This window comes from Rhea pennata, chromosome 3 (genome assembly GCF_028389875.1).
Source record: "Rhea pennata isolate bPtePen1 chromosome 3, bPtePen1.pri, whole genome shotgun sequence".
Classification (NCBI taxonomy): Eukaryota; Metazoa; Chordata; class Aves; order Rheiformes; family Rheidae; genus Rhea; species Rhea pennata.
Window position 1 is genome coordinate 54,045,894 of NC_084665.1, and position 26,141 is coordinate 54,072,034.

The 26,141-nt window shown below is 40.3% G+C and overlaps 2 protein-coding genes across 3 annotated transcripts in view; one reads left to right on the forward strand and one right to left on the reverse strand.

The window, feature by feature from the left end:
* The window catches only part of PLG (plasminogen), a 107,713-nt gene extending 101,667 nt beyond the window's left edge, over nucleotides 1-6,046 (forward strand). Inside the window, 7 exon segments of the mRNA XM_062573052.1 lie at nucleotides 345-438; nucleotides 1,823-1,943; nucleotides 2,781-2,855; nucleotides 3,226-3,366; nucleotides 3,567-3,673; nucleotides 4,553-4,698; nucleotides 5,885-6,046. Coding sequence (XP_062429036.1) covers nucleotides 345-438; nucleotides 1,823-1,943; nucleotides 2,781-2,855; nucleotides 3,226-3,366; nucleotides 3,567-3,673; nucleotides 4,553-4,698; nucleotides 5,885-6,046 — 846 coding nt within the window.
* Nucleotides 6,047-6,715: 669 nt separating this feature from the next.
* The window catches only part of SLC22A3 (solute carrier family 22 member 3), a 35,948-nt gene continuing 16,522 nt past the window's right edge, over nucleotides 6,716-26,141 (reverse strand). For both annotated transcript variants that reach the window (XM_062572319.1, XM_062572318.1), the window contains exons 4-11: nucleotides 24,020-24,185; nucleotides 22,826-22,943; nucleotides 17,243-17,340; nucleotides 16,893-17,107; nucleotides 13,933-14,041; nucleotides 13,554-13,666; nucleotides 11,895-11,994; nucleotides 6,716-11,164 (exon numbers count right to left, since the gene is read on the reverse strand). In XM_062572319.1, coding sequence (XP_062428303.1) covers nucleotides 11,107-11,164; nucleotides 11,895-11,994; nucleotides 13,554-13,666; nucleotides 13,933-14,041; nucleotides 16,893-17,107; nucleotides 17,243-17,340; nucleotides 22,826-22,943; nucleotides 24,020-24,185 — 977 coding nt within the window. In that variant the 3' untranslated portion in view covers nucleotides 6,716-11,106. The remainder of the gene's footprint in view (nucleotides 11,165-11,894; nucleotides 11,995-13,553; nucleotides 13,667-13,932; nucleotides 14,042-16,892; nucleotides 17,108-17,242; nucleotides 17,341-22,825; nucleotides 22,944-24,019; nucleotides 24,186-26,141) is intronic.

Below are 26,141 nucleotides of genomic sequence, written 5' to 3' on the forward strand. Positions count from 1 at the left end.
TCACTGCAGTAGAAGCATGAATAGACAACTTAATGCTTTACAAAACCTTGTACTAGGTTGAGCTCTTCTACCTCTTGAGACCTTAGTGGTCCAAGCTTGCCCCAGCTGATTTTGCTGGCTGAAGATAGTTGTACAAGTTTCATTTTTATGACCTTTTCCAAATTCACAGAGGGAATAGAAAAATGAAACAACAATTTTTGCCAAAAGAAATTAGGAATCACTCATCAATAAGAAAGTGAAAAAAATATTTCTCAAATGTAATTCAGTATTATTTTGAATTATGCATTGATAGACTTTTTTGTCCCTCTGTTGTTAATAGCTGATGTCTTCATTCTTTGTTACAGTATTGCAGGAATCCCGATGGAGATGTGAATGGACCTTGGTGCTATACAGCAGACCCAAGGAAAGCCTGGGAGTACTGTGACATTCCCAAATGCCGTAATTATTCCTTTAAATACTAATGTCTTCCTTTCTTATAATCTTGTATGAACACTGGAAGACATTCACAGGTTAATCTGAGACTGATCCAAGAGAGTGCAATAGCTTTAGATTGGAAATTAAGGTTCAGGGATGTGATGCTCAAAACCCTTGTATAAATTCTTAAAAATGGTACTCATTCCTTCTAATCCCCCAAAGCCGCACAAGTTGTACGTGGCGCTCACTGAAGTTCATGATTTTTCCATGTGTTTCAAAACAAGGCTGTTACTACCGAATTTACGCCTCCTCCTGTGTGGTCACCTGGCATAACTAAGTCATATGATGTTTGTGACCAGGCTGAACAGAAGATGTTCTTATTCAAACAAAATTCAGCAAAAAATCTGCTGAGGTTCTGATTTGGTCCTGGATGTAAAAACAGATTTTCCCTTCTCTGGTATTGTGCCATATCTTATGGGTGAGAAGTGAGTCTGGCCCTGGATATTTAACCATATTCCCTTGTCTTTACTACTAGCTAAAGCAGTTCAGTACTCAGAGGTGAGTATGGCGTTTTGCCTTCTCATCCAGCAATAACAAAGGCTTTGCCAGGAAGAGAGGTGGTTCCCACCCAGAAGAAGGGTGTCTTTGTTGCCTCTGTATCCTCTCAGCTGCTCCTGTGAGCAGCAGCATATATTTCACTACCTCTGATCAAACGCCTCAAAAGGAATAGGCAAGAAAAAGAAAGATGTTACTTAATATACATATACTGTAACTGTAAAATTACTGCTGCCTTGAAAGTATTGGGCTGGGTCTCTTAGGGGAAAAAATGGCATTTTCATATAGTTATAGTCTTCATTTCATAGATTCGAATTATCTTTAAAACTAGCACTTTTTTCCAGGTGTTCAGTTAAAGAGCAGAGGAAACATGGCTTTTGGTTTTAATTGCTTTGTGTCTTTTGTTGGCACCAACAAATTCTCCATGCCATGTTATTAAAAGTCAGTTTCCCGTGACTAAACAAAAGCAACCCTTTCTGAAGTGTTTGGAGACATCTGAAGCCTTAAAAGGCTGGAAAAAAAATTGTTATCCAGAGATAGTAATTGAATTGCACTTACTGTATCACTGAGATTAGTATAAATACAGCTAGTAGTGCAACTTTTACACTGCTGTCATCTTTAAGAGTGTGTCTAAAGATGATGTTAGGAGAATTTAGATACTGACAATTTCAAAGAATTCCAGATTAATGTAACCTAACAACATATAGGTGGTTTATGGTGTATAATTGCATGCACAGCAAATCAAAAGGTGAAGCGATAAATGTAGTAGGCTCACTTCAGAGTTTTTGAGTACAATGAGTGGTACAGCAAATACTTTGAGGTGATTCACAGTGATTTCTTTCTTATTCCATAGCTCCTGCTCAGTATGAGTGTGGAAAATCCAAGTTCAGACCAAAGCTGTGTGCTCAGAGGATTGTTGCCGGGTGTATTTCACATCCACACTCCTGGCCTTGGCAAATCAGCCTCCGAACAAGGTGTAGCTATTCCACATTACATTAGACTTTATAATCAAGGAACTAGGAAACAATATAGACCTTACATCTTATAGTGTGTTATAGTATGTAGCTGCAACATTCTGATGGGAATCTTGCTTTTAGTTTAAAAATAAGACAAGGTTTAAATATTTTTAAACTAAAATTTGAAAATAAACATTATTAAGTTTATGTTATGTTATTCTGTGAAAATCTTAAAGAATGTCATTCACATAATTGGGAATGCTCCAATTTTGTGATAAATACGTACAGAATAGATACAATTGCCAATTTGAAAATTGTTGTTATCTCAATAAAATGCAGAATGATTTAAAAAATGACACTATATGCTGCAGCAGAACCAGTATCCTACAAGTAGAAATAACAGTTTGAAGTATGGCTAGTAGACATCTTGATTGGCCCTTCTACCTAAGCATTTGAACCTAACTGTTAAGTTGGTAACAAAACTAAGAATCCAATCTAATTCTAAAGTTATCTGACTGTGATCAGAGCTAAATAAAAGCCATGATCTCTAAAAATGGTTATGTCACTGCACATAGTGTTTTCCAGTAACAGAAATACTGGTTAATGAAAACAGAGATCTAACCATTTTCATAAAAGACCTTATAAAGATGTCCACACAGCTTACCATCATTGAAGAGATATTGTCAAAGGAAAACAAAATATTTGATACTTAATGAAAATGCAGAATGATGTCTTTAGATTGTAAAGGCCTATATTTTAGAAGGATGACAGTCTACATTATGAACTGCATTGCAATAGAATTAACTTCCCAGACTTAAACTTACGCCCTTTTCATGTCTTTCTGCTGTATTGCAGTTTCGGCCTACATTTTTGTGGGGGCACTCTCATAGACCCACAGTGGGTAATTACTGCTGCTCATTGTTTAGAAAAGTAAGTATCCGTCATAACCCACAACAATTTTTTTTATCTGATATAAAAAATCAGAGGAGAAATAAAATGGGCCCAATAACCAGCCTGAACTCTCTCTTGCCTCTCAAGAAGTTTATAGAGTTGAATCAAGTTTATTATCATTCATAAAAGCAGAACTTTGATCAAAAAAAAATGGGTGACAACTTTTGCCAACTAATGTGCATAGCAAGCCTTGATTTCATGTGCAGGTAATAGATTAAGGAATTAAGCTTATGCCAAAGCTGGCATTATTTTTCTGACTTTGACATAACAAGGTGGCCAACAACATCTTAAGTGGTCCACATCCTGGATGTGGATTTATTTGCTCACCGTATGCAATCTTTTCCAATAGGTCTTCACGGCCATCTGCATACAAAGTATTCCTTGGATTACACAAAGAAAGAGCATTAGAGCCATCAGTGCAGAAACGAGACGTTGAGAAATTGTTCAAGGAGCCGCATGGGGCAGACGTTGCTCTGCTGAAGTTGAGCAGGTACCGTTTCATCCGGCGCGTTCCTCTGTTCCGATGTGACAAGGGGATTTGTCTGTGTTCTGACCAGTGTGTGCTGGCTTTGTAGAAATGAATGTATGTTCCTATACCCAGTGCATTTAATCTCTTCAGAAACCTAAAGGAGGTATCAGGGATAAATTTGCTAACGATCTTTCCTATATGAATCTTTTGTTTTTTTTCAGCCCAGCAGTCATCAACAACCATGTAATACCTGTTTGTTTGCCTAGAGAAAATGCTGTGTTAGGAGGAAGAGAGGAGTGCTATGTGACTGGCTGGGGGGATACAAAAGGTGGGACAGCATTAATACATCTGAAAGCTCCGTGTTCTTAGAAGAATATAGTATCAATTTGTATCCAAACTGAATGCTCTCTGAGTCATAAAAACCCCAAACAGGTGTGCATGAGTATATATTTTATCAAAATTCTCCAAGTACTGCCTTTCTTTCCTTTCCCTCTCTCTAGTTTATATTCTCCTGACACTCAGAGCTATGTAAATTGAAACTCCTTAGACCCACACAAAAAGAGAAGAACCAAACCTAGGAATATGCTAGTTCTTATATCTCAGTCCACTCTGCTCTTACCCAAAGTGAATATCTAAGTAAACAAAAGGAAAGTTTTTCTAGGCTGTTTCCTAATCACGTGAAGATGAGTTTGCTCATCCTCTTGAGTGATTTTTCTCCCAGCCAAATTGGTCCAGATCTCACTCAAATGAAATCACATCCTCATTTTTAAAACCTCCCACAGTGCCTTGACTGAGTAGAGCATCAGTACCCTCTCTGCTTCCTTAGTTGTGATCTTCATGCCATTTTCCACCTTCCGTTTTCTTCCTACTTCCCCTCTTCTACAGATGGGAAAATTCAGATACAGAGAAAGAAAATGGCTTGGGAACAACTCCCACAGATATCATTGGGCACCAGATTCATAGGGATGTACTGCAGAATGGGGAAGGGCAATCAGTGCAATGTGGATTTCGGTGGTGAGGACATAGTGATAGGTACCACAGTAATGATAAAGCCTACTAATTTTTGTATCATTCCATGTTATGTGCAGGAAGCTCATGCACAATGCATAAAGACTGTGGTACTATGTTGCTGCTTAGCTCTATCATGATTTGCTCTGTAAACCATTTATCCTTATCATTTATCTTGTTTTGTTTTTTATTTGCAAAGGAACTGGTGGAGAGGGCTACTTAAAGGAAACTGGTTTCCCTGTAATTGAGAATAAAATATGCAATCGCCCTGAATTTCTGAATGGAAGAGTCCAAAAACATGAGCTCTGTGCTGGGAATATTCATGGAGGCACAGATAGCTGCCAGGTAAGAAAGTCTGTGAGCATCAAAGTCAGTTGTAAGCATATTCAAATCAAATAGTGCTCTGTTTTCCGGGCTTTAGAGGCTCAGAATTAGCCTCAGGATGGTGCCACACTACATGGCATATGAGTTGAAAAATGAACATGAATTCTGCTTTTCCCTTTTTCCTTTGCCTGCTGTTACAAAGTGACAAAGATAATTTTTCAAGTAAGTGAACTAATAAGCACATGTAGTATATGGCTATCTATCTGGGCTAGATGTATGAGAACTAGCTTAGAATGACTAATGGTTTGTTTTTCCCATTCGACTTTGCTTGCCTAAGCTAAGCTATCTCCAATATCCAGGCTATCATCTCAGTCAACAATCTGAGTCATCTCAGCTAAGGATCAAGTAACAATACACTGCAGTCTGCCAAGCAGACGTACCAAGAGCCAGAAGAACTGCTTATTTCTAGGTGTCAGTGCCTCTTAAAATTACTCCATGTGAGGCAAACTACATGCTAGACTTTCCTTGTGTTGAAAAGGAAAGGTAGTGTTGGCAATTATCCGTAATGCCCAGTAAGTAGTGTATGAAGGCTCTTTCCAGCAGTCTAGATTTTTAAATTCAGTTCTTCAGTTTCTTTAAATATATGAAAGGACTTAGAAATGCTCTTAACCTAATGAATCAAGCTAGAAACTTTCTTTCCTGAAAAGCTAGAAATGACTCTGTAAAGAAGTCTGAAAACAAGTGCTGACCTGCCTCAGCAGCACAGCTACTCTATATGCAAGTACTGTGATGGGCAAGCAGGCCATGGAGGGATGTGCACTCATATATGAAGAATATGGTTTGAGTGTGTGCATTCGGTTTGTCTTGAATCATCTAGTAAAAATAGGAAGCCATAAAGACCTCAGAGAAGAGACTGGAGGAGGAAGTGCCATTTAAAAATTATTAAGGGCAGTCAGGTTCCTTCTCATCAAATCCCCTTACTTGAAAAATAAATGTAATTCCTGGGTGACAAGAAGTGATGAGTTTGCAGAAGTGTTCACCAAATGTAGAAAGCTCTTCTCTGGCTAAAGATCAGTTAATTTTTAAAGCTTGTGTAGACCTTACATGTAAGAGGTATTTATATTTCTATGCTTCCTGTGAGAACACCATTCTTTGAATATAATACTGTCCTTGAAAGAGTTATTCTGTTCTTTCTTATTCTATTTAGGGGGACAGTGGAGGACCTCTAGTCTGTCTTGATCAAGATAAATTTGTCCAACATGGAGTCACCTCTTGGGGCCTTGGATGTGCCCAACCCATGAAACCTGGTGTTTATGTCAGAGTTTCTAATTATATTCCTTGGATTAATAGTGTAATGGAAAACTACTGATCCTGGATATGGACTGCCCTCTCCTGGAAAGCAGCATGCACATTAGAAATAGAAGGTTCCAAGTGCAATATTAAAGCTACAATCATTCTTAACAAAGTAAAATAAATATAATCATCCATTTTAAATCACTATAAATTAATGGTCATTGCCAAGAAACTCAGCTCATGGCTTGTTACCCATTTTCCAATAAGTTCTGTGGTTATCTGTATTTGACAATAATCCTACCAACCTCTAAAATACTTGTCAAAAATCCCAATACCAACTGTAACAGGACGTCTTCAATCTTAGACTCTAGAACGACTTTTTCTGTGGTTGAATTTGCCAAAATGTTGGGCCTCCAACAAATGAAGGAGAACTACTGCTCGCTTTCTATGAGGTGTCTGACCCTCTTATCAGCTTAATGATCTAAAACAAAGAAGAATCTCACAGTGGATGCATGCCAAGTTTTATTAGATGCATCTGCTATGGCATCAAATACATGGGATGGAAAAAAGAAGCAAATGCCTTTGATTTCTGTTCTCATATTTTTTATTGACATGGAAATCTGTGTGTCAGCAAAAGTACAACTGTAGCACCAGCAATCTAAAACAATGAATAGAAAATAGTGTAACCCTAACATTAGTCCGTAGTGAAAGTAGAGAAATAACTGATGTCAGTCATCACAGTAAGTACTGACAATGTATATATTATATTATAAAATTGTCATCAACAGTACTAGTCTTGTCTCCCAATATAAACTCTACATGTATATTTTTGTCCTCTAAAAGAAAAAGATTTATGCATGCCTGCGGTCATAGTAAATGAAAGCTATGCTCATAGAGTGTCTTTTAAAATACAGACATTTCTACATTGTTCTATAATGGTAAATTTCTTCATAACATCTGAAGGAAAAGTCCAAAAAAGACCACCCCCCAAAAAAACTCAGTGTTTTTCTGCTAAATGTACATATGCCATTATACACATTAGAGGGAGGGGAAAAAGTTGCTGTTCTCTATGCCAAACAATGTCAAATTTCTGAACCATCAAATATTTCAGAATGTTACTTCTACTTCCTCCATGAGGATTTTCTGTTTTTCGCTTTGCATTTGATATTCATTCTTTATTCTATCCGTTATTTCTTGTTGTCCAAAAGGTTTGCCTCCCAAAATGTGTTGTAAACAGGATTGATTTTTAGTTGTCCAGTAAGGCACTGCTTGTTAACACGACAGTCCTATTAGTTTCCTAAAAATGTGCTCACACATTTTTGCTGCTATCTCTAAGAATCATTTCCTTGTGTTTTTTATTGTTATCAGATGAGCTAGACTCAGATAGTCACTACTCACTGTTAACCTTTACACAGAGTACCTTTCACTGTTCTCAACTGGGAGTTTTTTGGGATACCCTTTCTCATTATATGAAGATGGATTTGAACAAGAGAAATTTCCTTCCCATTTTAACAACAAAAAAAGAAATGCTACATTTATGTCTTCAGAAAGTCAATACAGCCAAAGAATGACCTGATTGCCCCGTCTCATCTCCTTAGCACTCTGCTCAGCATCGTCTGCCTTGTGATGATAAAACCTTCCTCAACAAAAATGAGGGAAAAAGGCAGCCAAGCATGTTGAAAGGGACATCCAGCTACCAAGCTATCCCCCACTTTGTAGGTGTTTGCCAGAGAAAACTTAGCTGACATTTGCCAGAGTGAGCCCCCCAGTCCATCCTGCACCCCAGACTATCAAGGCAGTGTCCTGCAGGCTCCTGAAACCTCCTGGTTGTATGTGGAGTCCTTCCTTCATTCCCCGCATAAGCTAGGGTATTCTGCAAAACTCACCAATTTCCTGGAGTGGGATTCATTCTGCCCACTTTTGCAGTGCAGAGTTCCACTCCTACGCATGCCAAGGTGCATTTCATTCAGTCTAGGTTTTCCCTCTCCTCTCCTCTCCTCTCCTCTCCTCTCCTCTCCTCTCCTCTCCTCTCCTCTCCTCTCCTCTCCTTTCCTGTGGACTATAATGGCAATCTGAGAGCTATAAAGAAGAAATAGGTGACAGGATGATTTTTGCAGCTGCTACGCCTGGAGTCTTATTTCAAGATAAGCCACAACGTCAGGAAAAAGTTCCAGTAAAGCATTCCCCCACTTACCTCTGTGGTCACGAGGGATTCAGTGAGCACAAATACCCTCCTGGAATTTTTTCTATATCTATTAATTTTGATCATTAAGTCAGCCAAGAAATCAACATAGTACATCCCTGACAACAGAAACTCAACGTTGCAGCTTTGTCTTTGATTTGTAAAGCTGTTCACATATAAACTCTTGCTCCCTCGCTTATGTTCTCCATCTGCTTGCATCGCTTCGTTTGTCCTCTCACCCACAACAGTGCAACCCCATCATCACCAAAACTCTGGTCATGCCAACAGGTTACTACCCTGTTCCCTGGGTTGTGAATACAGGGGAAAATTCTCACAGAGACATGAAGATATTCAGCCTTACAAAATCCACCTGTTCATGGGTAAGAGCTAGCACAGGTTCAAATACAAACTTCACTTGAAGTTACATCTAATGTTATTAGTAAGTATTATAATATTAAAAGTCAGAACACAACCACGTCCTTTTTTCCGATGTCTTTTACGTAACACTTTTTTATAATAAAAATACATTTAAATTTCTGACAACTTCCTAGCCAAATTACATACTAAAATATACTGCTCATATAAAATATATTGCTCTGTACAACATACAGTGCTATTCCAAACAAAACACAGTCTGATAGACCAGAAGCAAACCTTCATGTCTCTGACTTCTCAAGCACAATTCAGTCATCAAATAACAGCAACAGCTGGCAAACAGTACTGACATTTCTTTGGCAAGCTGGAGCATTCAATGATTTCCACAGTACTTCCCAGATGCCTTCATTTTTTAAATTAGAGTTTACAAAGAAGAAGCATTAAAAGGAACAGGGAGGCTCCATCTGGGCTGACTGGGTGCAAGGCAGGCAGGGCTGAGCTCTTGCCCCGCGCTCACGGGCAGGAGCGAGTTTGCTCAGGCCAGCGCCAGACTAATGCAACACTATGGCTTCCAGTTCAGAGCTGGTTTTCCGTCAGCTGGCCCAGAAGGCATTTACAGTGGTCTGCAGAATTACAGTGGTCTGCAGAAGATCATATTGGCATAGGAGTAGTTTTCTCCCTCCAGTGGTAGCTCCACATTCAGATCACATTCTAGACATCACCATTTAACCAGATATATTTTAAGATGCTCATTTAGTTTCATTTCTTGCAGTTACCAGTGACTTCTGCTAAACAACCTTTCCTGAGTCTAAGCATCCTATCCCATCCTAAGTATCTGATTTTAACCATCCTATCCTCAGAGTAAATTAGAAACAGCCTTGAAAGACAGCCCTGTATTACACTCCTAACAAAGGTCCTATTTTCCTCCAGCAGGGCTGATGGTATGGGCAGCTGTTGGGAGAAGGCGGGGAGAGCTGGGAACTGTTGAGATGCATAGAATATTCTTCATCAGGCTGCAATGAGAAATGGAGGCACTGTAGGAAATCTCCTTGTGCAGGAAACTGTGCACTCTTAAGACGGTTTGAATGGAGCAGTGGTCATTCTGCTGCACAGATCATAATGTTAACATTACACATTTGTGGTATGAATTTCAAAACTCTGTCTTATAGTAAATTTGTTATTCTCTGAGCTTCTAAGTCCCTTTACAATCTTTAAAACAGCTCAATGACCTGGGTTTTTGTTGTTGCTGTTTTGGGGGGGTTGTTTTTGGTTTTTTGCTTGATTCTCCATTGGTAATAGGATAGCATTTGAGCACCACATCTTCTCAATCCCTTCATTTCACAGAGTGGATTTTCTTTCTGTGGCCAGGATCCAACACTTGGTGAAGAAATTCATACAGCTGAAAGAGAAGACTGTGTGCCCCTGCCATCTGATTGCAGAGGCACATATCCAAACACTTCTGCTGTCATTCGTCTGTCAGACAACTGGGTCCAACAAACACTTCCCTGCATAACCAAAGCACTCAGTCCTGCTCATTTTTCCAAGAAAGTTTAACCAGTCAATATCCCAAATAACTTATCTCTAAGGCAGAAAGATGACAAATAAGAACAGGGAGAAGAGAGAATTTAGGGGATGATCTTGGTAGAGGAACTGGTTTGTAGAGATGAGCATTTAGATTTTAGAGGGGAAAAAATCAGCATGTATCTCTTGAGATAGGGTTAGAAAAGGGCGTCCAACAGGGGCGAGCAGAGAGAAGCTCTTCCCCTACAAAGCATGGGGGACTGCAGCCTGGGGAGAGGGGAATGGGAAAATATACAAACCCTGGAAATGGGGGGAAAGACTGATGGGCAGTGGGATAACATGACACTCAGAGCTAATGCCCTCTGTAGGATAGGAAACCTACATAAAGCCCAGGCAAGGAGAGGAGGTAGAAAGCTGTCACATTTGAGAAAGCCCTTGAACAGGGAGGAATGGAAAGCTTTTGTCACAGAGGTTTGCTGGGGCAGAGGCAAGACCAGTGCAAGGGTTTCTCAGGGCACAACTATGAATTCCCATCTTTCCTGACCTGAGAAACGCCATCTCGGCACCTCCATGATTAACATCCTTCTTCCTGATCCATCAGCTCTTCTGTTTGTCCAGGTTTTTCAAGCGCAAAGAAGAAAAGGCTCAAATATTCATCCATTCTTCCTCAAATCATCAAAATCTTGAACAATCAGCCTCCTTTCCAACTCTCTCCACCAGAGGTATTTACTAAAACTATTTAGTAATAAACAAAGAACTCAAATATATAATGACATAAATAATTGCTCACTGAGCTGGAAAGTGCATCTCTTTAAAGCTGTTCTGCTCTTACCAAGAATCACAAAGCATTCTCTTCCTGCCAACATCATACTCAGAAAAAATGTATTTATTTCATATTTATAGAAAAATACACTGTTTATTTTTAATGTCCTTATGCTCAGAAGAAGAACATGAAGTATAATCCATACTCTGAAGCAAACTTTAAAGTGGTAGTAGGCGGGAAAAAAATTCCCAGTATGGGAACAAAGTTCTTTTTGCTCAATGTTGTCCTTCAAAGATTAAATATAAGAGTTGGTGTCTCGGTGTTTCCTTTTCTTGCCACATTTACCATAATGACTGAAGAAAAGTGAGGGGAGAGGGGAAAGAAGGAAGAAAAGAGAATAGAGAGTTACAGTCAAAGCTACAGTACTGATCCATTTACTTTCTCTATAGATAATTTCCTCTTTCTTTTTGTTGTACACTGAAATGGGCAAAAGTTGCTGACGTAACAGTCAAAATTATTGTTTGAAACAGTAATGTATGGCATTAAATCCTCAGGAAAATTACTGCCAAGCAAGCCAAAGTGTAAACATCCCCTTCATGCCTGCACCACAGTGAAGAGTCTGGCTTGCTGGGCTTTCGGAGTGGGAAGACAGTGCCCATAGCTGTTTAACTGTAAATTCATCTCACACTTGCCTTCGCAATGGGTGGAGATGCTCCCATTATCAAGAGCCTTTCCTCAGAGGACATTTTCATGGAGGCAGTGGCCAGCTGTCCTGATCAGAGAGCTGCAGACTATATTTGTAGTATCTCTCTTGTACACTATCACTTTCTGCTCCCAGAGGTGTACAAGGTCTTTATGAGAAAAATACAGATTCTATTTCCATGCATTTTTTTAAAAAAGATTACCTTTGTGGTATTGAAAAATTCACATTTCTGTCAAGGAAAATGTCACCTGTACACAACATCAGGCTGACTAGGGAATTCACTTTCACACTCTAAGAACATCAGTCTCTTCGGATTTCTAATTTACAAGAGCTGGTAAAGTTTGAGGAGCACACTCTGAGCAAGGAAGTACACATCATACCTTGAAAGCTGTTCAACACCCTCTACTGTCTCTGGTAAGGCTATTCCCTTTGTCTCTGGTAAAAGCAATACCAGGAGCCCACAAACAACTGCAAGAATACCTACAGTAGACATTAAAGAAAAGAAAAAGCAATAAGAAATTCATTATGCTCATTATTTTCATGATTTATCCACTGAAGAATGCTTAATTTGGATTAAAGTTAAAATGGGTGAGCCTACTCTTATAGAACATCTTTATCCCAAATTAGTTCAATTTAGAACAAACAAAAAAAAAAAAGAAAAAAAAAAGAAAGAAAGAAAAAAAAGAAAAAAGAAGGCTGAAAAAAAAAACCCACCCTGACACAAGTGCATATCAGTAAGTGCACAAAATGTGCTGGAGCTAGGATGACATTTCTCACCTAGGACAGATATGCTTCCGTTCAAGGAGCTACATTACATAGGTGCATCTCTTTGTGTTCCTTGGGACCAATGAGAATTTCCCGAAATATTCTGTTCACATATCCATGGCCAAAGTATATTACATAATTCAAAATAAAACTTCGTCCTTGGGAATTAAAGAATAGTAGGACTTGAGGAAAAGGTAAAATGTTCCCTGACTGTGTTGCACCTGGAGTTTTGCTTATGTGTTTGCTTAGCAATAAAATCTTTCCAGAAGGATCCTCACAGATTTTGTAGTCATTTACTCAAGACAGTGGGAAATCTTATGTCCTTCATCATCATCAGAATTCTGGAATTAGATAATGTGAACACAGTATTTCTATACACATCTATTCTTGGTGTAGTGGTGGTTTTTTAAAAAATGTTTTTTCTCTTTCCATTTGTGTTTTCAAGTTGAGGTTTTCTTTAGTCACCAATGTCCCTTCTTATTGTATCCTATGTCTTTTACTTTTTTTCCTGTCGTGTTTTTTCTGGAAGTCTGGTTTAATTGCAGACTCCTACTTCCCTGCAGGAAATAGCTATTTTTTTCTATGAATTTACTCCTCAGGGTTCATTTTCTCAAAGTGCATTTGAGCAGTAGACTTCAATAAAACTAAGAAGATATGTTTAATATAATATTTATAGTCATAGCTATATATACCAGAAAAATAAAACAAAGATTTCTGAAAGCACATCAACCTCTACTATTGAGATATTAAACTCATTCCCTGCAATTACAGAACTCAGCTGCAAGGTTGCTCATTCTTCAAGCACCTTCAACCTTCTGTGCTCCTTCAACCAAGCTACCAAAATAGACCTGAGGTCTCCCATAACTTGCTGCAAAATGAGAGGAAGTCATCTTACTGGTAGCTTGTTTCTAAACAAGGAATTCTGTTTGTCTGAGGAAAGACTATCACATATGACAGCGGCATGGATACAGTCCGAGCAGTGCTGGAAGGATAAAAGATAACATGCTGATAACATATATTCAGCAGCTATGAAGGGGACTCTATTCCTCCAGGGACAGCTTCAACCTTTAGAAGTGCAGCACAAGGGGGAGCTTTCAGCAGGGTCCTACAGCTCCTGCTATGAGGCTTCCTGCCTGGTTGTAGGGATGCCCCATGCTGTCCAGGGTGCTCCACTACCCGTGGAAGGAAGTGGGATGTTTCCCCCATATTTGCCTTTCAGTTTCTTACACTAAGTATGAAGAATATCAAAAAGTGCATTTTAAACCATTTCTTACTGAAAATAATTAGAGGTAACTCCAACCAAATAGCTGCTAATCGGAAGAGCAGGAATGGGGCTATGATTCCACCTAGATCACACAAACTCGAGCACACGGAAACACCAAAGTTTCTGTAAAAGAAAAATACTTATTTCAGAGATGCTAACAAACAGATGAACTAGCACTTCAGGCAACAGAGTGTAGGCATTAGCCCCAAGGTTACCTCATCAGTACATGACATTCACATTGAACAGTAGCTGTTCAGTTAAGAAACTCTGGAGAAAACAGTTTTACTAAAAAGCAGTGGAATAAGCAATGGAGGAAAGCAGAGGAAAAAGTGAAAAGATTTCCAGGAGCTTCAGCTGGTAGGTTTGTCCCATGACCCAACTTGACTTACCTCAGCGTCGTAGGGTACAACTCAGTGTTCACAAGATACACAATTTCAAAAGCCATTGTGATGCCCAGTCTTCCCAGTGTGGCTACTGTGGTTTTGAACCATGGGAGATCTGTTCATTCAAAAAGAAACCCTGATGAGGTGTGCTTTCCTGTATTAGCCACATGCTTCAGACCTAGTTCTCACTTACACGGATTTTATACCAATAACTCCACAAACTGCAGCAGAGTTTTTCTAATATATAGGCATAAGAAAAGCCTCTTCCTGGTTATTTATGAAGTGCCAGAACTCAGTAAAACCCAAGTGATGATGAGAAAATTAGAAAAAAGCTGCTTCTATATTTGAAAAGGAAAGAGGTACTAAAGTAACAGCATAAGCACCAGACACCTATTGTTTTGGCACAACTTAACTATTGCTTCAGCAGCACTGGACTCCAAAGGATTTTCCAGAGGAGTCTGGTCTCCTAGGATTTCTTGAGCAGTCTCTGGCTACAATGGCTATTTCAAGGTGTCTTGAATTCAAAATTAGGCAGCAGAATTACTTCACAGACAGAAGACTTACTGCTACATGAAATCACTGACAACAATCGCTCACCAGCTAGGAAGAAGAGACTGGAGGGCAAACCACACGGCCAGCAATTAACAAAAACACTCTCCAAACCCTTGGTCTAAACCAGTCTTGGTTTTTTTTCCCCCTTCCAAAACAATCAAACAAATCCCTTAACAAATTTCATCCCATGTTGCGAGACATTGCCTTTGCCCTGAAAAGGTCTGTTTTTCAAACACTTGAAAGAAATGCAAAGCCTAGAAAGAATAAAATAAATCCAGATTGTCACCATAGCTTCAGTCAATACGGTGTCCGAGGTGAGGGTGACATACTTCTGCCTCTGCCAGGACGACCTGAACTGTGTGAGCACCACAATGTGACTGAGCTCTGGCAAGCTGCTGCTGCTCTTCTTCCCATCTGTATAAACATATGCTTCTTGAAAGCAGGATTTGGACCTCAGGTGTCCCGTATGCAAGTGTTTTAATCCCCAGGCTGTCCTCTTTTCGGCCTGATCAACATTACTGGGGAGCAGAGTCTCATCAGCACTGTTCTGTCACTACTGAGGGTATGCTGACGGCAGCACTTGGATAGCTGTAGGTTACCCCTTCGGTCTTTCCCTCAGGTCATCCCAGCCCCACAGGATGCTCCTGCTTTAACCTCAGACCTGCTGCATGGTGCTCAGCAAAATGGTGCTGCCAAAAAAGGATAACTGCTTCAGGCAAATGCCCTGAAGGAATAATTCCCCAATGTCATTCTTTATTATATCCTTCTGCCCTGGACAATCAACTGTCCTCAGTCCTTGTTGGCCCAATGCAACATAGGTTGAACACGGTGCTGGTAAAGTCAATAGACACAAAGGAGAAATGTTGGGTGCTTAGCTTGGCCCTTTGTGTCAGAAATGCTGTGCTTATGGAGAGAAATGGCCCCATGGCCTCATTGAGCAGGGAGCTGCTACCAGCAGCAGTGCGCTGCTGGTATCCACTCTTGGTGCACTGTGGCTCTTCGGAGAGGCTCAAAGCAGCGGGGACTTGGGAGGTCTCAAGGAGAATCCTGAAGTATTCAGGACAGCAGGTCAAATCTTGACAGACTTCAGCTGTTAACTGAGGAACTTAAACAAGTGACTACAATACAACATCCCAGGAGAAAGTCACACAGCCACCAGTGCCAGGCCAAGAGCAGACCCTCCACCTCCCCATTCCATTTCTCTGTCACATTGTTTCTGCTTCTCTTGAAGCAATGGAGCTCCTCAAACATACAGCATTAACTTCACGTACTTTAGCCAGAATCCGTTTAAAGGGAGCGAATCAACACACCTCTGAAGGATTTCAGTCTGTACTCACAGCAAAGCTGCCTGTTTTCATATCCTAGTACTCTCAAAGTGGCTTTTCATGGCTTTTCTCTAGGCAAACTATTCCCTTGTGATACAATTTCTGCAATCAGCACCTCTAAGGCTAGCCAGGACTTGCTTCACTTTGATGGGAAAAATCCTGGAGAGGAATAAGCCTCTCTAATGTCAATTCATTTGCCAGTTCCCAGCTGTTCTGAGGCACAGCATGCTGATGTGGTAATGCTCTGTGCAGAGCAGCTCTAAATGCTTCTTTGAGGATATGTGCCTCACAGTATAGATAAATAGCTACACAGGAGGGAAAGCAATCTGAAGAAAAGAAAGGAATGCTGTAAAGCCTGGATGCAGTATCAGACCCCTTAGTTGTTTCTGAAGCCAGACAAAAATGATTTAATTGAAAGCTACATCTTTACTTTATCCCCTTAGCATCACCTAAATTCCTGGGAGGGTGAAGGCAGGGCAGCCATCTTTAGGTTGCCTGCTGCAGCCCTCACATCATATAGTTGTTGTAGACTGGGAGAAAATGCAGAGTCAAACTGAAAAGTGGGCAGAGCACATTACAGCCTGGCACCTATGGGCTGCAGGAATAGCCTGATAATACCAGGAGAATCATGAAATTGAATGAAGATCTTTAGAGGATAGGCTGTGTATTTTTGTTCTACACAATGATTTATCTGGAGATGGGAAGACCATCATGTTGTCACATTTAAATTATTGATTTCTTACCTCATAAGTATCTTCCAAGTAGGGGAATATATTTTCCCCTTATATTTGTGTCCTCCTCGCCTGCTTCTGCCTTCAAAAACAGGGCACATATCTTTATATGTATCTCTCTTAAAACTACATCCATCTGTTGCTACCTGTCCATCAAAGATACAGCTATTATATGTTCCGGGGCAATCCATGAACGAATAAGATATATTGCCCCAAAACTGTGGTGTTACTTGCATTATAGGACAGATTCTACTTTTACCTGCAGCTTTGTGTGGCCTCCTACTCAAGGCATGTCACAGAGAAGCCATTGACCTAAACAGCCTAGTGTTGGGAAGCAAACAGAAAGGAAGGGAATTACCTTCTGGCAAGAAAGCAGTAATGAAGCATGCAATTCCCGCCACAATATTGCTTATTGCGAAGGGAGGACGCCGACCAATACGATCAATTGTCACTAAAATTAGGAGAGCTGCAGGTAGTTCTACTGCTCCTGAGATGAAGAAGTCGAGGTAGAGATTTCCTCCAACAATTCCCAGGCGCATGACAAGCCCTTGGTAGATCAGGGCACTTGTGAACCTAAACAGCAAAGGGGAAAAACGTTTAGAAACAAACAACGACCGTAAACATCTGGAAAGAACCTAAAAGTCACATGGGAATTATTCTTCAAAACGCCCCACCCCTCCAATAAATCACACTGATGTGTGTACTCACCAGGCGTACATCAGAATCAATGTGTTTCTTCTCATTTGGGGAGTTCTAACTAGATCAAGAAATGAGGGGTTGCTGACCTCTTCATTACTAACAGTGATCTGAGGAGATAAGCAAGCGGCAGAATCAGTTGGCAAGAGTTAGACTGGCACTGAAACACAGTTTCTAAGTAAACAAGGTGCTCAGCTATATTCCAGTAAAGTGAGCAAAGGTGTTTATGATCCAGTTTGCTGCTTTTAGCACTCTGGAATGGTATGCAATTATGGGAAATAAATTATAATTGAATACAGCTGTTGGTATTTTATAACAATGATAGTGCAAAAACCAGGAAAAAATCCCAAAGCTTGACTTCTGGGTCCTCTTGAGAATGGAAAAAATAATTTCCTCATTGTAAACTGAGAGAAGTTGAGCTGGAATTCCTTGAGAGATGATAAATGCACTTTGTCATGTTGCAGTCACTTGGAGCAGAACTGCCTGTGACCAGAGACCAGCAAAGAGCAGGAGACTCTCACAGGAACGGCAAAGCAATAGGGATGGGGAAAGCAGTGTGCGACAGGGGATGAGCAAAAAAGCAATGGACTTGGGAATGTCACTGCTGACACAGCTGGGCAGCAGGAAGAAAAAAGGAGTGAGAGAAAAAAACAGATCTATGAAGGGGCTTAGGTTTCATAAAACTTTGAACTAGTGAAAGTCAGATGGACTTAAAGTACAAGCATTATGCTGAACACGGCTTTTACCCTGAAACAGCTAAAAGTCCTGAAAAGTATAAACAAACATTCTCATACTGGCTAAGAAGTATCTTATATCTGTTTTTCACTATTCAAAATTTCCTCCAATACTGTTGCAGTGAGACATTCAATGAAATTATTAGGTAGGAGGCTTAACAATAACAGAAAAAGACTGGCTCTCCACCCAGCGTGAGACTGCAATTTGGAATTCATTACCATGGGACTTGGTGAAGCCAGAATATTATTGTGGTCAAAACGGGATTAGATATATTCAGGGAGGCTAACTTGACCAGTAGATTTTAACTGTGAAGGGCCAAAAATCAACTTTGGTTTGGGAGTTTCCCAAGCCTGTCAGATGTCAGAAACTGGGAGAATATATCAGTGGAAGGACTGCATTATTCTCGCCCAAGACTTCTCCCTATCTTTATTGGTTATTTGCAGAGACAACATGCTGGGACACATCCTGGGGTCTGAGTCAAATGGCAGCCCTTTTGTTCACATGGCCATTTTGCAGATGAGGAATATGAGGCAGAGCAGGCACGGATGGGTTTAGGCAAAGACAAACCATGAGTTAACCCTAGAACAACAGTCGTTGCTGAGATTTCCATTGATCCTCAAAGACATTTCAGAAAAGATGGAGTTAAATCTGCTATGACGTTTTGAGGAGAATTTCAGGTAGCCTGACATTTTGACTCCCAGGGGGCTGAGAGTCCCCCACTCCTGTGAGGAGGAAACCCTCCTCTGTGACCACAGTGTCTGCTGCCCGCAGAAGGGACCTCTTGCACCTACATGAGGAGCCCCCCAAAACCCACTCCCAGCCTGTGGGGAGGGGCAGATTTCGCAAGGGCAAAACGATGGAGAAGCACGTGGGAACACGCAGAGCAGTAATGAGACAATGGCACCAGGCACACGACCCAAAGGCGCTGCCATAGAGTCTCCTCCTCGGCTCAGCCAGGGCCACATCCTCCACATTCGTTCTGTACTCGTTTTTCATATCATAAGATAGCACAGATGTTTTTCAGTAAGATTGGGCTGAATGTATTTAAGTATGGCTTCTTTCATAACTAAGTGCCACAAAACTTTACAAGTGGACAGAGGAACTCAACATCTGTTTGAATTTCCTGTCAGCTCCCTCTTGCTTTTCTTCTGTAACCAGAGCCAGAAATTTTCTTCAAAATGCTGCCCATCTGCTGCGTGCCAGAGCTTTTTGTGAGACTGGCTGAGGTTGCTGGGTTTTTATACTGCTCTTGAACTCATTCATTATATGGTTATAAAGCTGCCATGACTTAGTTTACAAAAGCAGGCTGCCAGCCACTAGTTGTGACTTTGTGCAAATATGGTTTAAGTCCTCCTAAAGCAAAGATAAATTCAGCATGCTGGCTAACATTATATTTTTATGTTTTAATAAAGTCATAATAGTGCCAAAGGTGAGCGAACATTTTTTATGGGTGAAGGAAAAAATCACTGTGGAAAATCAACTCTTTGTGATGAAAAAAATACTCTTTTTTGTTACTTGAGGTCAAAGAAAGCTTTGCTATTTATATCAGGAGAGTCAGAAATTGAATCACAGAGCCCATGTTTCCAAAGATACACTATCTGCAAACTCTGGAGAAAGTGTTTTAACTAACTTTCCTGATATATTTATCCCCATTGACCTACATCTCACCTTTTTCTGCAATAATTTTTAAAGATTCCTCTTAGCACAGACACAGAATTCTGCATATGCTTAACTGCACAGGAAAGTATAGCCATGCATGTAATATATATGTATGTAAGCTAATATATGTACTATAAGTATACATGTATAAAGAAAGGTTTTATTTTGTTTCATGACCCTCTCAAGAAATAGTTCTTACTCAGCTGGCCACAGCCCATTCCCCTTTTGGACAGAGACTACGAATGAAAAAAATTTATTGAAAAAATATATGCCAGGAGAATAACGAGCAACTGGGGAAAAAAAGAGCGTTGTAATTTACAGTGCATGTAATGGATCTGGACAGAACTGAACTGTATGTATGTCATATAGTAAAAGAAGCAAAAGTTTGTCTGTTTTCATACAAAGGTCATCTGTGGTTTGTGTGTGCCGATAAAAATGCAAGGCTGTTACATCCAGAGCCACATAAGGGACTTGGCCAGTGCTGTTGTTACAGATATGTTTGAAAGTCCGAGCCAAATGCATTGACGGATAATGCCTCTCACTTCTCCCCGTCTCTCTACACACACACCACTTTGCTTGAAATTCTGGAGACAGCTATGTAAAAGCGAATTCTGACGTCAGTTAATGTGAGAAATACACTTGATCCCCTACTAACACACTTCTTGGAGATGTTCTCTCTCCTCTGGGCACAGCACCAAGGATGACAGACTTTGTATGTTGCAAAGGTCCCAGGAATAGATCCAGCGTGGATCTAGATGTGTGGAGGTTAATCATCTGCAGCTGTGAATGGCTTAAGCTCACTAGCAAGGAAATTTCTGAAAAAAATTAAAATATGACTTTAAGAAAAAGAAGTAGGAAAAGACACAAGTGTCCACTGCAACACAAGGCTTTGAAAATGCTGATGTTTAGTGAGGAGAATCCAGTCTAGGAATGCAGGGCTGAATGTGAAGGGAGACCTGCAGCAACACAGCGATCCCCTTGCATGTCTCAGGCCACACGCAGCACCAGGTAATACTGACCAGGGCAGAGGACTCCCACTGGTGCATCTGTCCCAGGCAAGACCAGTGAATAGATTTACTTTATTCTCCTTCTTCAGTCATTTTTTTTTCAGATAGTTTCTCTCTCAGTGGTTTCAGCCTACTGTCCTTCTAGCCTAAGATGCTATTCCAGTGGGGCTGGGCAAAGCTCATTCTGTTTTGTGAGACAGCTGAAGGTGAGATTTCCTAACCTTGGCTCATATCACAGAGACGCCTTGGCGTTCATTGGGAAATGGCTCACTAATTGCTGGCCTAGCCTCTTCCAGCTCACAAAAACCCCTTCCATCATATTGCTTCACTAATCAATCACAACTTTATCTTGTATATCCTGTTTCTTGGTGACGAAAGTTATATACAACTTCTTCCCTGCAAGCTTGTCTCCTCATCATTAACCTTTGCCTGCTCCCCTGAGTAGCACAATATTCAGAGAAACTCCACTGCAGTAACAGTTTGGCAGTAAAACAGATTGCATATGAATAAAGCAGTTGGCTGTGCAAATGTGTCTTTCAGCATACTCCTCTCTGTTGATATGTCTAGTTTTGACATTACAATGTTGTTAGCCCACAGTCATATATCCTAAGAGGTATAACATAAGTTCATATATCCTAAGAAGTATAAAGTAAGTTAGGGCCCAGCTTCTCTATGTAACATATTGTGTGAACTTTAAATTGTCAGAACTGTCATTAACTGTTATTAACATACACTTAATAAAGTGCAAAGGTAACAGAATATTCATATAAATCACTTGATTTATACCGATTCCTGGCCATTTCTATATTTCTTCTGTTACCATGCACTTTATGCAAGGACTAATTTTATAGCAGGAACGGTCTTGAATAAGCAGAGCTGCATAGGCTGGCTGGCTGATTTACAGATCCTGTTTCTTACCAGATAAATAAAATCATGTGTATTTGAGAAAAGCTATCTGACGTCGAAAGAACGGAGTGCCAGTCTTCACTGCTTGGGTTTCGTCCAGAATTACACTGCAGGATTTTGGTACAGCTTTCCACTTTTTCAGATGAGCTGGGTTACATTCCCAGGTTGTCCCTTGCTAAAGAAGAGTGATGAGGAAGAACTAGGGAAGACATCAACCTGTGGGACCTCAAGTTGCAAACTACTCCTTACAAAGCACATGCATCACACTGTCCCTTCGTGACACGGTGGGAGACATCAGTCATCTCCAAACATTGCCATCCCAAAGTCATTACCTTTAGCCTCAGTGAAAATCTCTGTAGAAGTCATGCATGTTAATAACATTTTAATATATGCAAAGACATGTGTATATTCATAGTCCCGAGAAGCAAACATTCTTCATAAGCAGTTTCTTGTCAATATGAAAGTAACAGTCTTTCTGAAATACTCTTAATATATTCAGTACGCTACCTCTGCACTGCAGTCTGCTAGTAATTTGTAGGCTCTTTCCTTTCGTCAAATAATTACTAGCACTTGGGCTTCAGAGCTAGTTTGTTAAGAAAAAGTAATCCCATTCACCTCTGTTGTTACCATTTGACCATGTGACCAAGCATGGCCTAAAGGCAGGCAGTGCTACCAGAAACAGATCAGGACCACGTACAATACTATAATGACACAACAGTGTCACTTGAAATGCACCAGTCCTTTCAGCTCTGTCAAGACTAGTTCGCAAAGCACTGCAGTTCTTAGATATATTCTCATATTTTGTAAATAGTGATCTCAGACAGTGCATTACCTGTTTTGAATTTTGGGGCATATTTTTCCCGTATTAGAATGGTAGAAAATTCATATTTAAATTCAGATTTTCTACTAGGTCTTTTCTTTGGGATTTAGAAGGAATTTCTAGTAAGAGAGCGGTGGGAAGCAGGTCCTGCCGCCTCCACTTGCTCTGTCAGTCCTAACTGCAGCTGCTGGCCTTCACGCTAGTTTCAGATATGTCCTATAAGTCTTTAAAGAAACTTTGCAAGGAAAGACTTGATATACTGTTTTACAAATCTGCTTTTCAGCCCATACGTTTCCAGTCAATTCACTTTTATCCACTTGCAATTAACAAAGTTGATGTGGGACAGTGACACTTCAAGAGGGTTACCCATCACACAGAGAATGCTTTTTTCACAGAACTGAATGTTCAGAAGTTTAAGAGTTCCAGAATTAAAAAAAAAAAAAAAAAATCTTAAACAGATTATAGTACCTCTGAGTAATGTGGTGAGAGATATTTCCCATTGTGTTTTGCAATGTTGTGCATGATCTTTAATGCCCTCTCTCCCTTTTTACGTGTCAGGAGCCAGCGTGGAGATTCAGGAACTGCCCTGTAAGAACACAGAAGACATTAATAGGGATTTTGCCCATTAACATGACCAGTAAACCAAAGTCTTTTGCCTTTTGCCTGTTTTTATTCCCACTGATTTGATAGTTTGGGGGAGACAGAAACTCTTCTGTGGACTGCTTTTTCTAGTCAGTCTCCAACCTGCTATGCAAATTATTTGATTCTTGTGGTCAAGAAAGGAGGGGGCTAGATCAATATTCTGCTAAGCTGAAGAATAAGAAGTCGAACTATTATATCTGCCTGGTGGATGTCAAAAGTACAACAACTGACAATCAAATAGAATGATGCCTGCAAAACAATGAAGAACAAATGAAAGTCAACAGTAAATACATGTAATACTTGAACAGGCTGACCAGGAAACTTCTGGCTGTATCATTATAAGATATACACACACATGATCAAATGTAAATATATTTTATAAACTGAACCCTTAGCACTACTACTGTTTGGTGCTCTGGTATATACTAGGCCTGTGATTAAGATGAATCATAATTTAAAAATGCATGACATTGTGCAAGGAAACAGTACAATATGTAGGAAGAGGACATGCAGCTTAGTTTATTTGGATTCAGCCCACAGGATGGCTGAACCTTTCTGAGATGGTCACCAGGACACAGTGCTCTGCTTTCTCATTAGCCATAGTGCCCAACTTGAGGCAAACAAGTCCCAACAATGGGACTTGTGGTGCAAATACCCAGACTTGAACTGAGTGTGCAATTAGAGGTAAAGGTGAAATCCATGACTGATTCAAAAAAACTTTTAGAAAATCATATAGCTCAACAGCCTGCTCTGGGTTAACCAGGAGCAGAGCAGGATTCTGTGAAATACCAGATCCAGCTGTTGTGAGAGGTAGACCCTGCACAGAAAAATAAAAGTAACATGTCTATGATTTACTTAAAACAGTTTAAAATGACATAATCAACAGGAACATAAGAATTTTCTTGCTAATCTACACCATTTTGTACAGTGCAGATGGGACTTGTGTCCACAAATGGAGTCTCACAGTGCCATAGTAGCACCGTCAATAAATAATAACAAGAGCAATGACTGCAATGTTACCAGTAGTAGAGCAGGAAAAGGAAGTTGGGCAGTGAAATGGCCAGCTGGATACCCTGCCAGCTGGGAATCCAGTATGCAATTCCAGGGAGAATCATAATTCCCAAGGTGAAGAATATCTGTATCACGATCCCAATGATCCGCTGGTCAGAACCAACAATCTCCGTCACTGAACAGATAGAAAGCCAAAATAAACAATAGAGAAAGAAAACTTACTCAAAGGAGAAATATCAGCTATAGGAACAAAAGGAACAATAGTCCCGTATCAGGTCACAGGTCTGTCTAGCCCATTGTCTTGCCCACCGCAGCATAAGCATTTCACAGAGGTGGCCAGGGGAAGCATGGGTGGTACTCTCCCATTCACTCACCTTCTTTCCTTCGGTCTGTAACACAGAAACTTTCTGATCCAGAGCTTTGGTAAATTGTTATCATTCTCCCTGGCACAGTTTTGGCTCAGGCTCCAGATCAGGGGATCACCCAGGACAGGGCTGCTCCCAGCAGGTAATTTGGACAAGGCTTCTGCAGGGAAGAAAGTTTAGCCATACCATGCTGGTTGCCTTAGGGGCCAAGGAATGGTTCCCACTCAGTTTTATCTACCAGTACAAACACAGGCATTTTTAATCCCTTGTTGGATTTTTTTTTTTTAATTTGTGAATTTGTCTAATTTCTTTTGAAACTTATGTAAGCCCATATTTCAAGCAATATCTCATGGCTATGAGATCCATAGTTGAAGCATGTGAAGAAATGCCTCCTTTGATTTGTTTCAAACCTATCACTGCTATATAGCAAGGCAATGTCAAGTCACCGTCAAGCAGAGGGTTTTATGTTGGTTTCTAATACATAGAAACCATTTTAAAAAAAATTACTAGAGGAAACACGATTTTACAAGCAACAGTGGTTTGTTTCAGCTGGCAGCCCTACTATTTTCATTGGCTGCTCATCATGTCTGTACTGCGCCTGGCTAACCTTATTGCCTAAAGGCAGCTGCCTCAGCATTGGCCCTAAAAGACCTGGACTGAACATAAATGCTAGGGAGGTTCTTGGGGTGGCCAGTCATGGTGAAGCCAAGATCTGTAGCTAGGGAGATGTATTACAGTAGCCATCCTTTTGTGCAGCAAAAGCAATGTCCCTCTTGATGTGAGTCCCTCTTAAAAGATGTTAGGATACTCTGTGTGGTACTAGGACATAGGAGTAGGTCCATGAAAGGATTGAGACATAATATCCACTATCCCTTTGCCACTCAGCCCCCAAAAATGACAACTACACTGCCTCCCTTATGCATGCCAAGAGTTAGGTGTCTCAGAAGAGGGGTCAGATGAATGACTTCACAGAGCAGGGCTGCACGCAGAGCCGTATGCCCTTGCCCTCTCCAAGATTCTAGACACTTTACTTAGGGCTGCAGAAATACACTTTCCCTCAGTGTACCTTCTCCTAAAATTAGGTAATCTACGTATTGCAAAAATGAAGAAAGAAGTCCTCCTACACCTTTTGAAACTTGGCTATTTTAAGGGAATTATTGGTCTGTCATAAAATATTCTGGTAGTGGCAGCACTCACTGAAGTTTTAGGACAAGATTTGTGTTCCCTTTTCTCTTCAATTTAAAATTATGGCATATGCTCAGAAGTGTGGAGGAAAACAGATTATGGGCTGTCTCCCCAGACCTTGGACCTGAGCTGTTCAGCAGTGAAACTTTGTCCAGAAAACTAAGGCGTTTCTGGGCTTTAGATAGTGATAGGGCTAGACAGCAGTCTTGAGGAAGTAAGTTTTCACCCAGATCACAATAGTATTCCTAAATTTCACTGTAACTGCTTCTGTCTGGTTTTAGTAGTGCTCTCACTCATCTACTATATCTAGCAATTTAAAAGTATCACAGCCCTCACAGACTACAGAGATGATCCGAATTTCTTCAATATATAATAATGTTATTGCTGTGTTTTGGATTGTCACAAATTATTGAAGGACTGATCTTCTTTTAAGTAAATCTGATGTGTCTGCTTTGGGAGGATGTCCTCCTTAACACTATGCCACTTCATTCTCCAGAAAGGAATTGGAAAGGTTCCCTTTCTGAACCTGGCAGTCATTCAAGATGTCATAACAATACCCTTTTCTCATTAAAAGTAGGCTA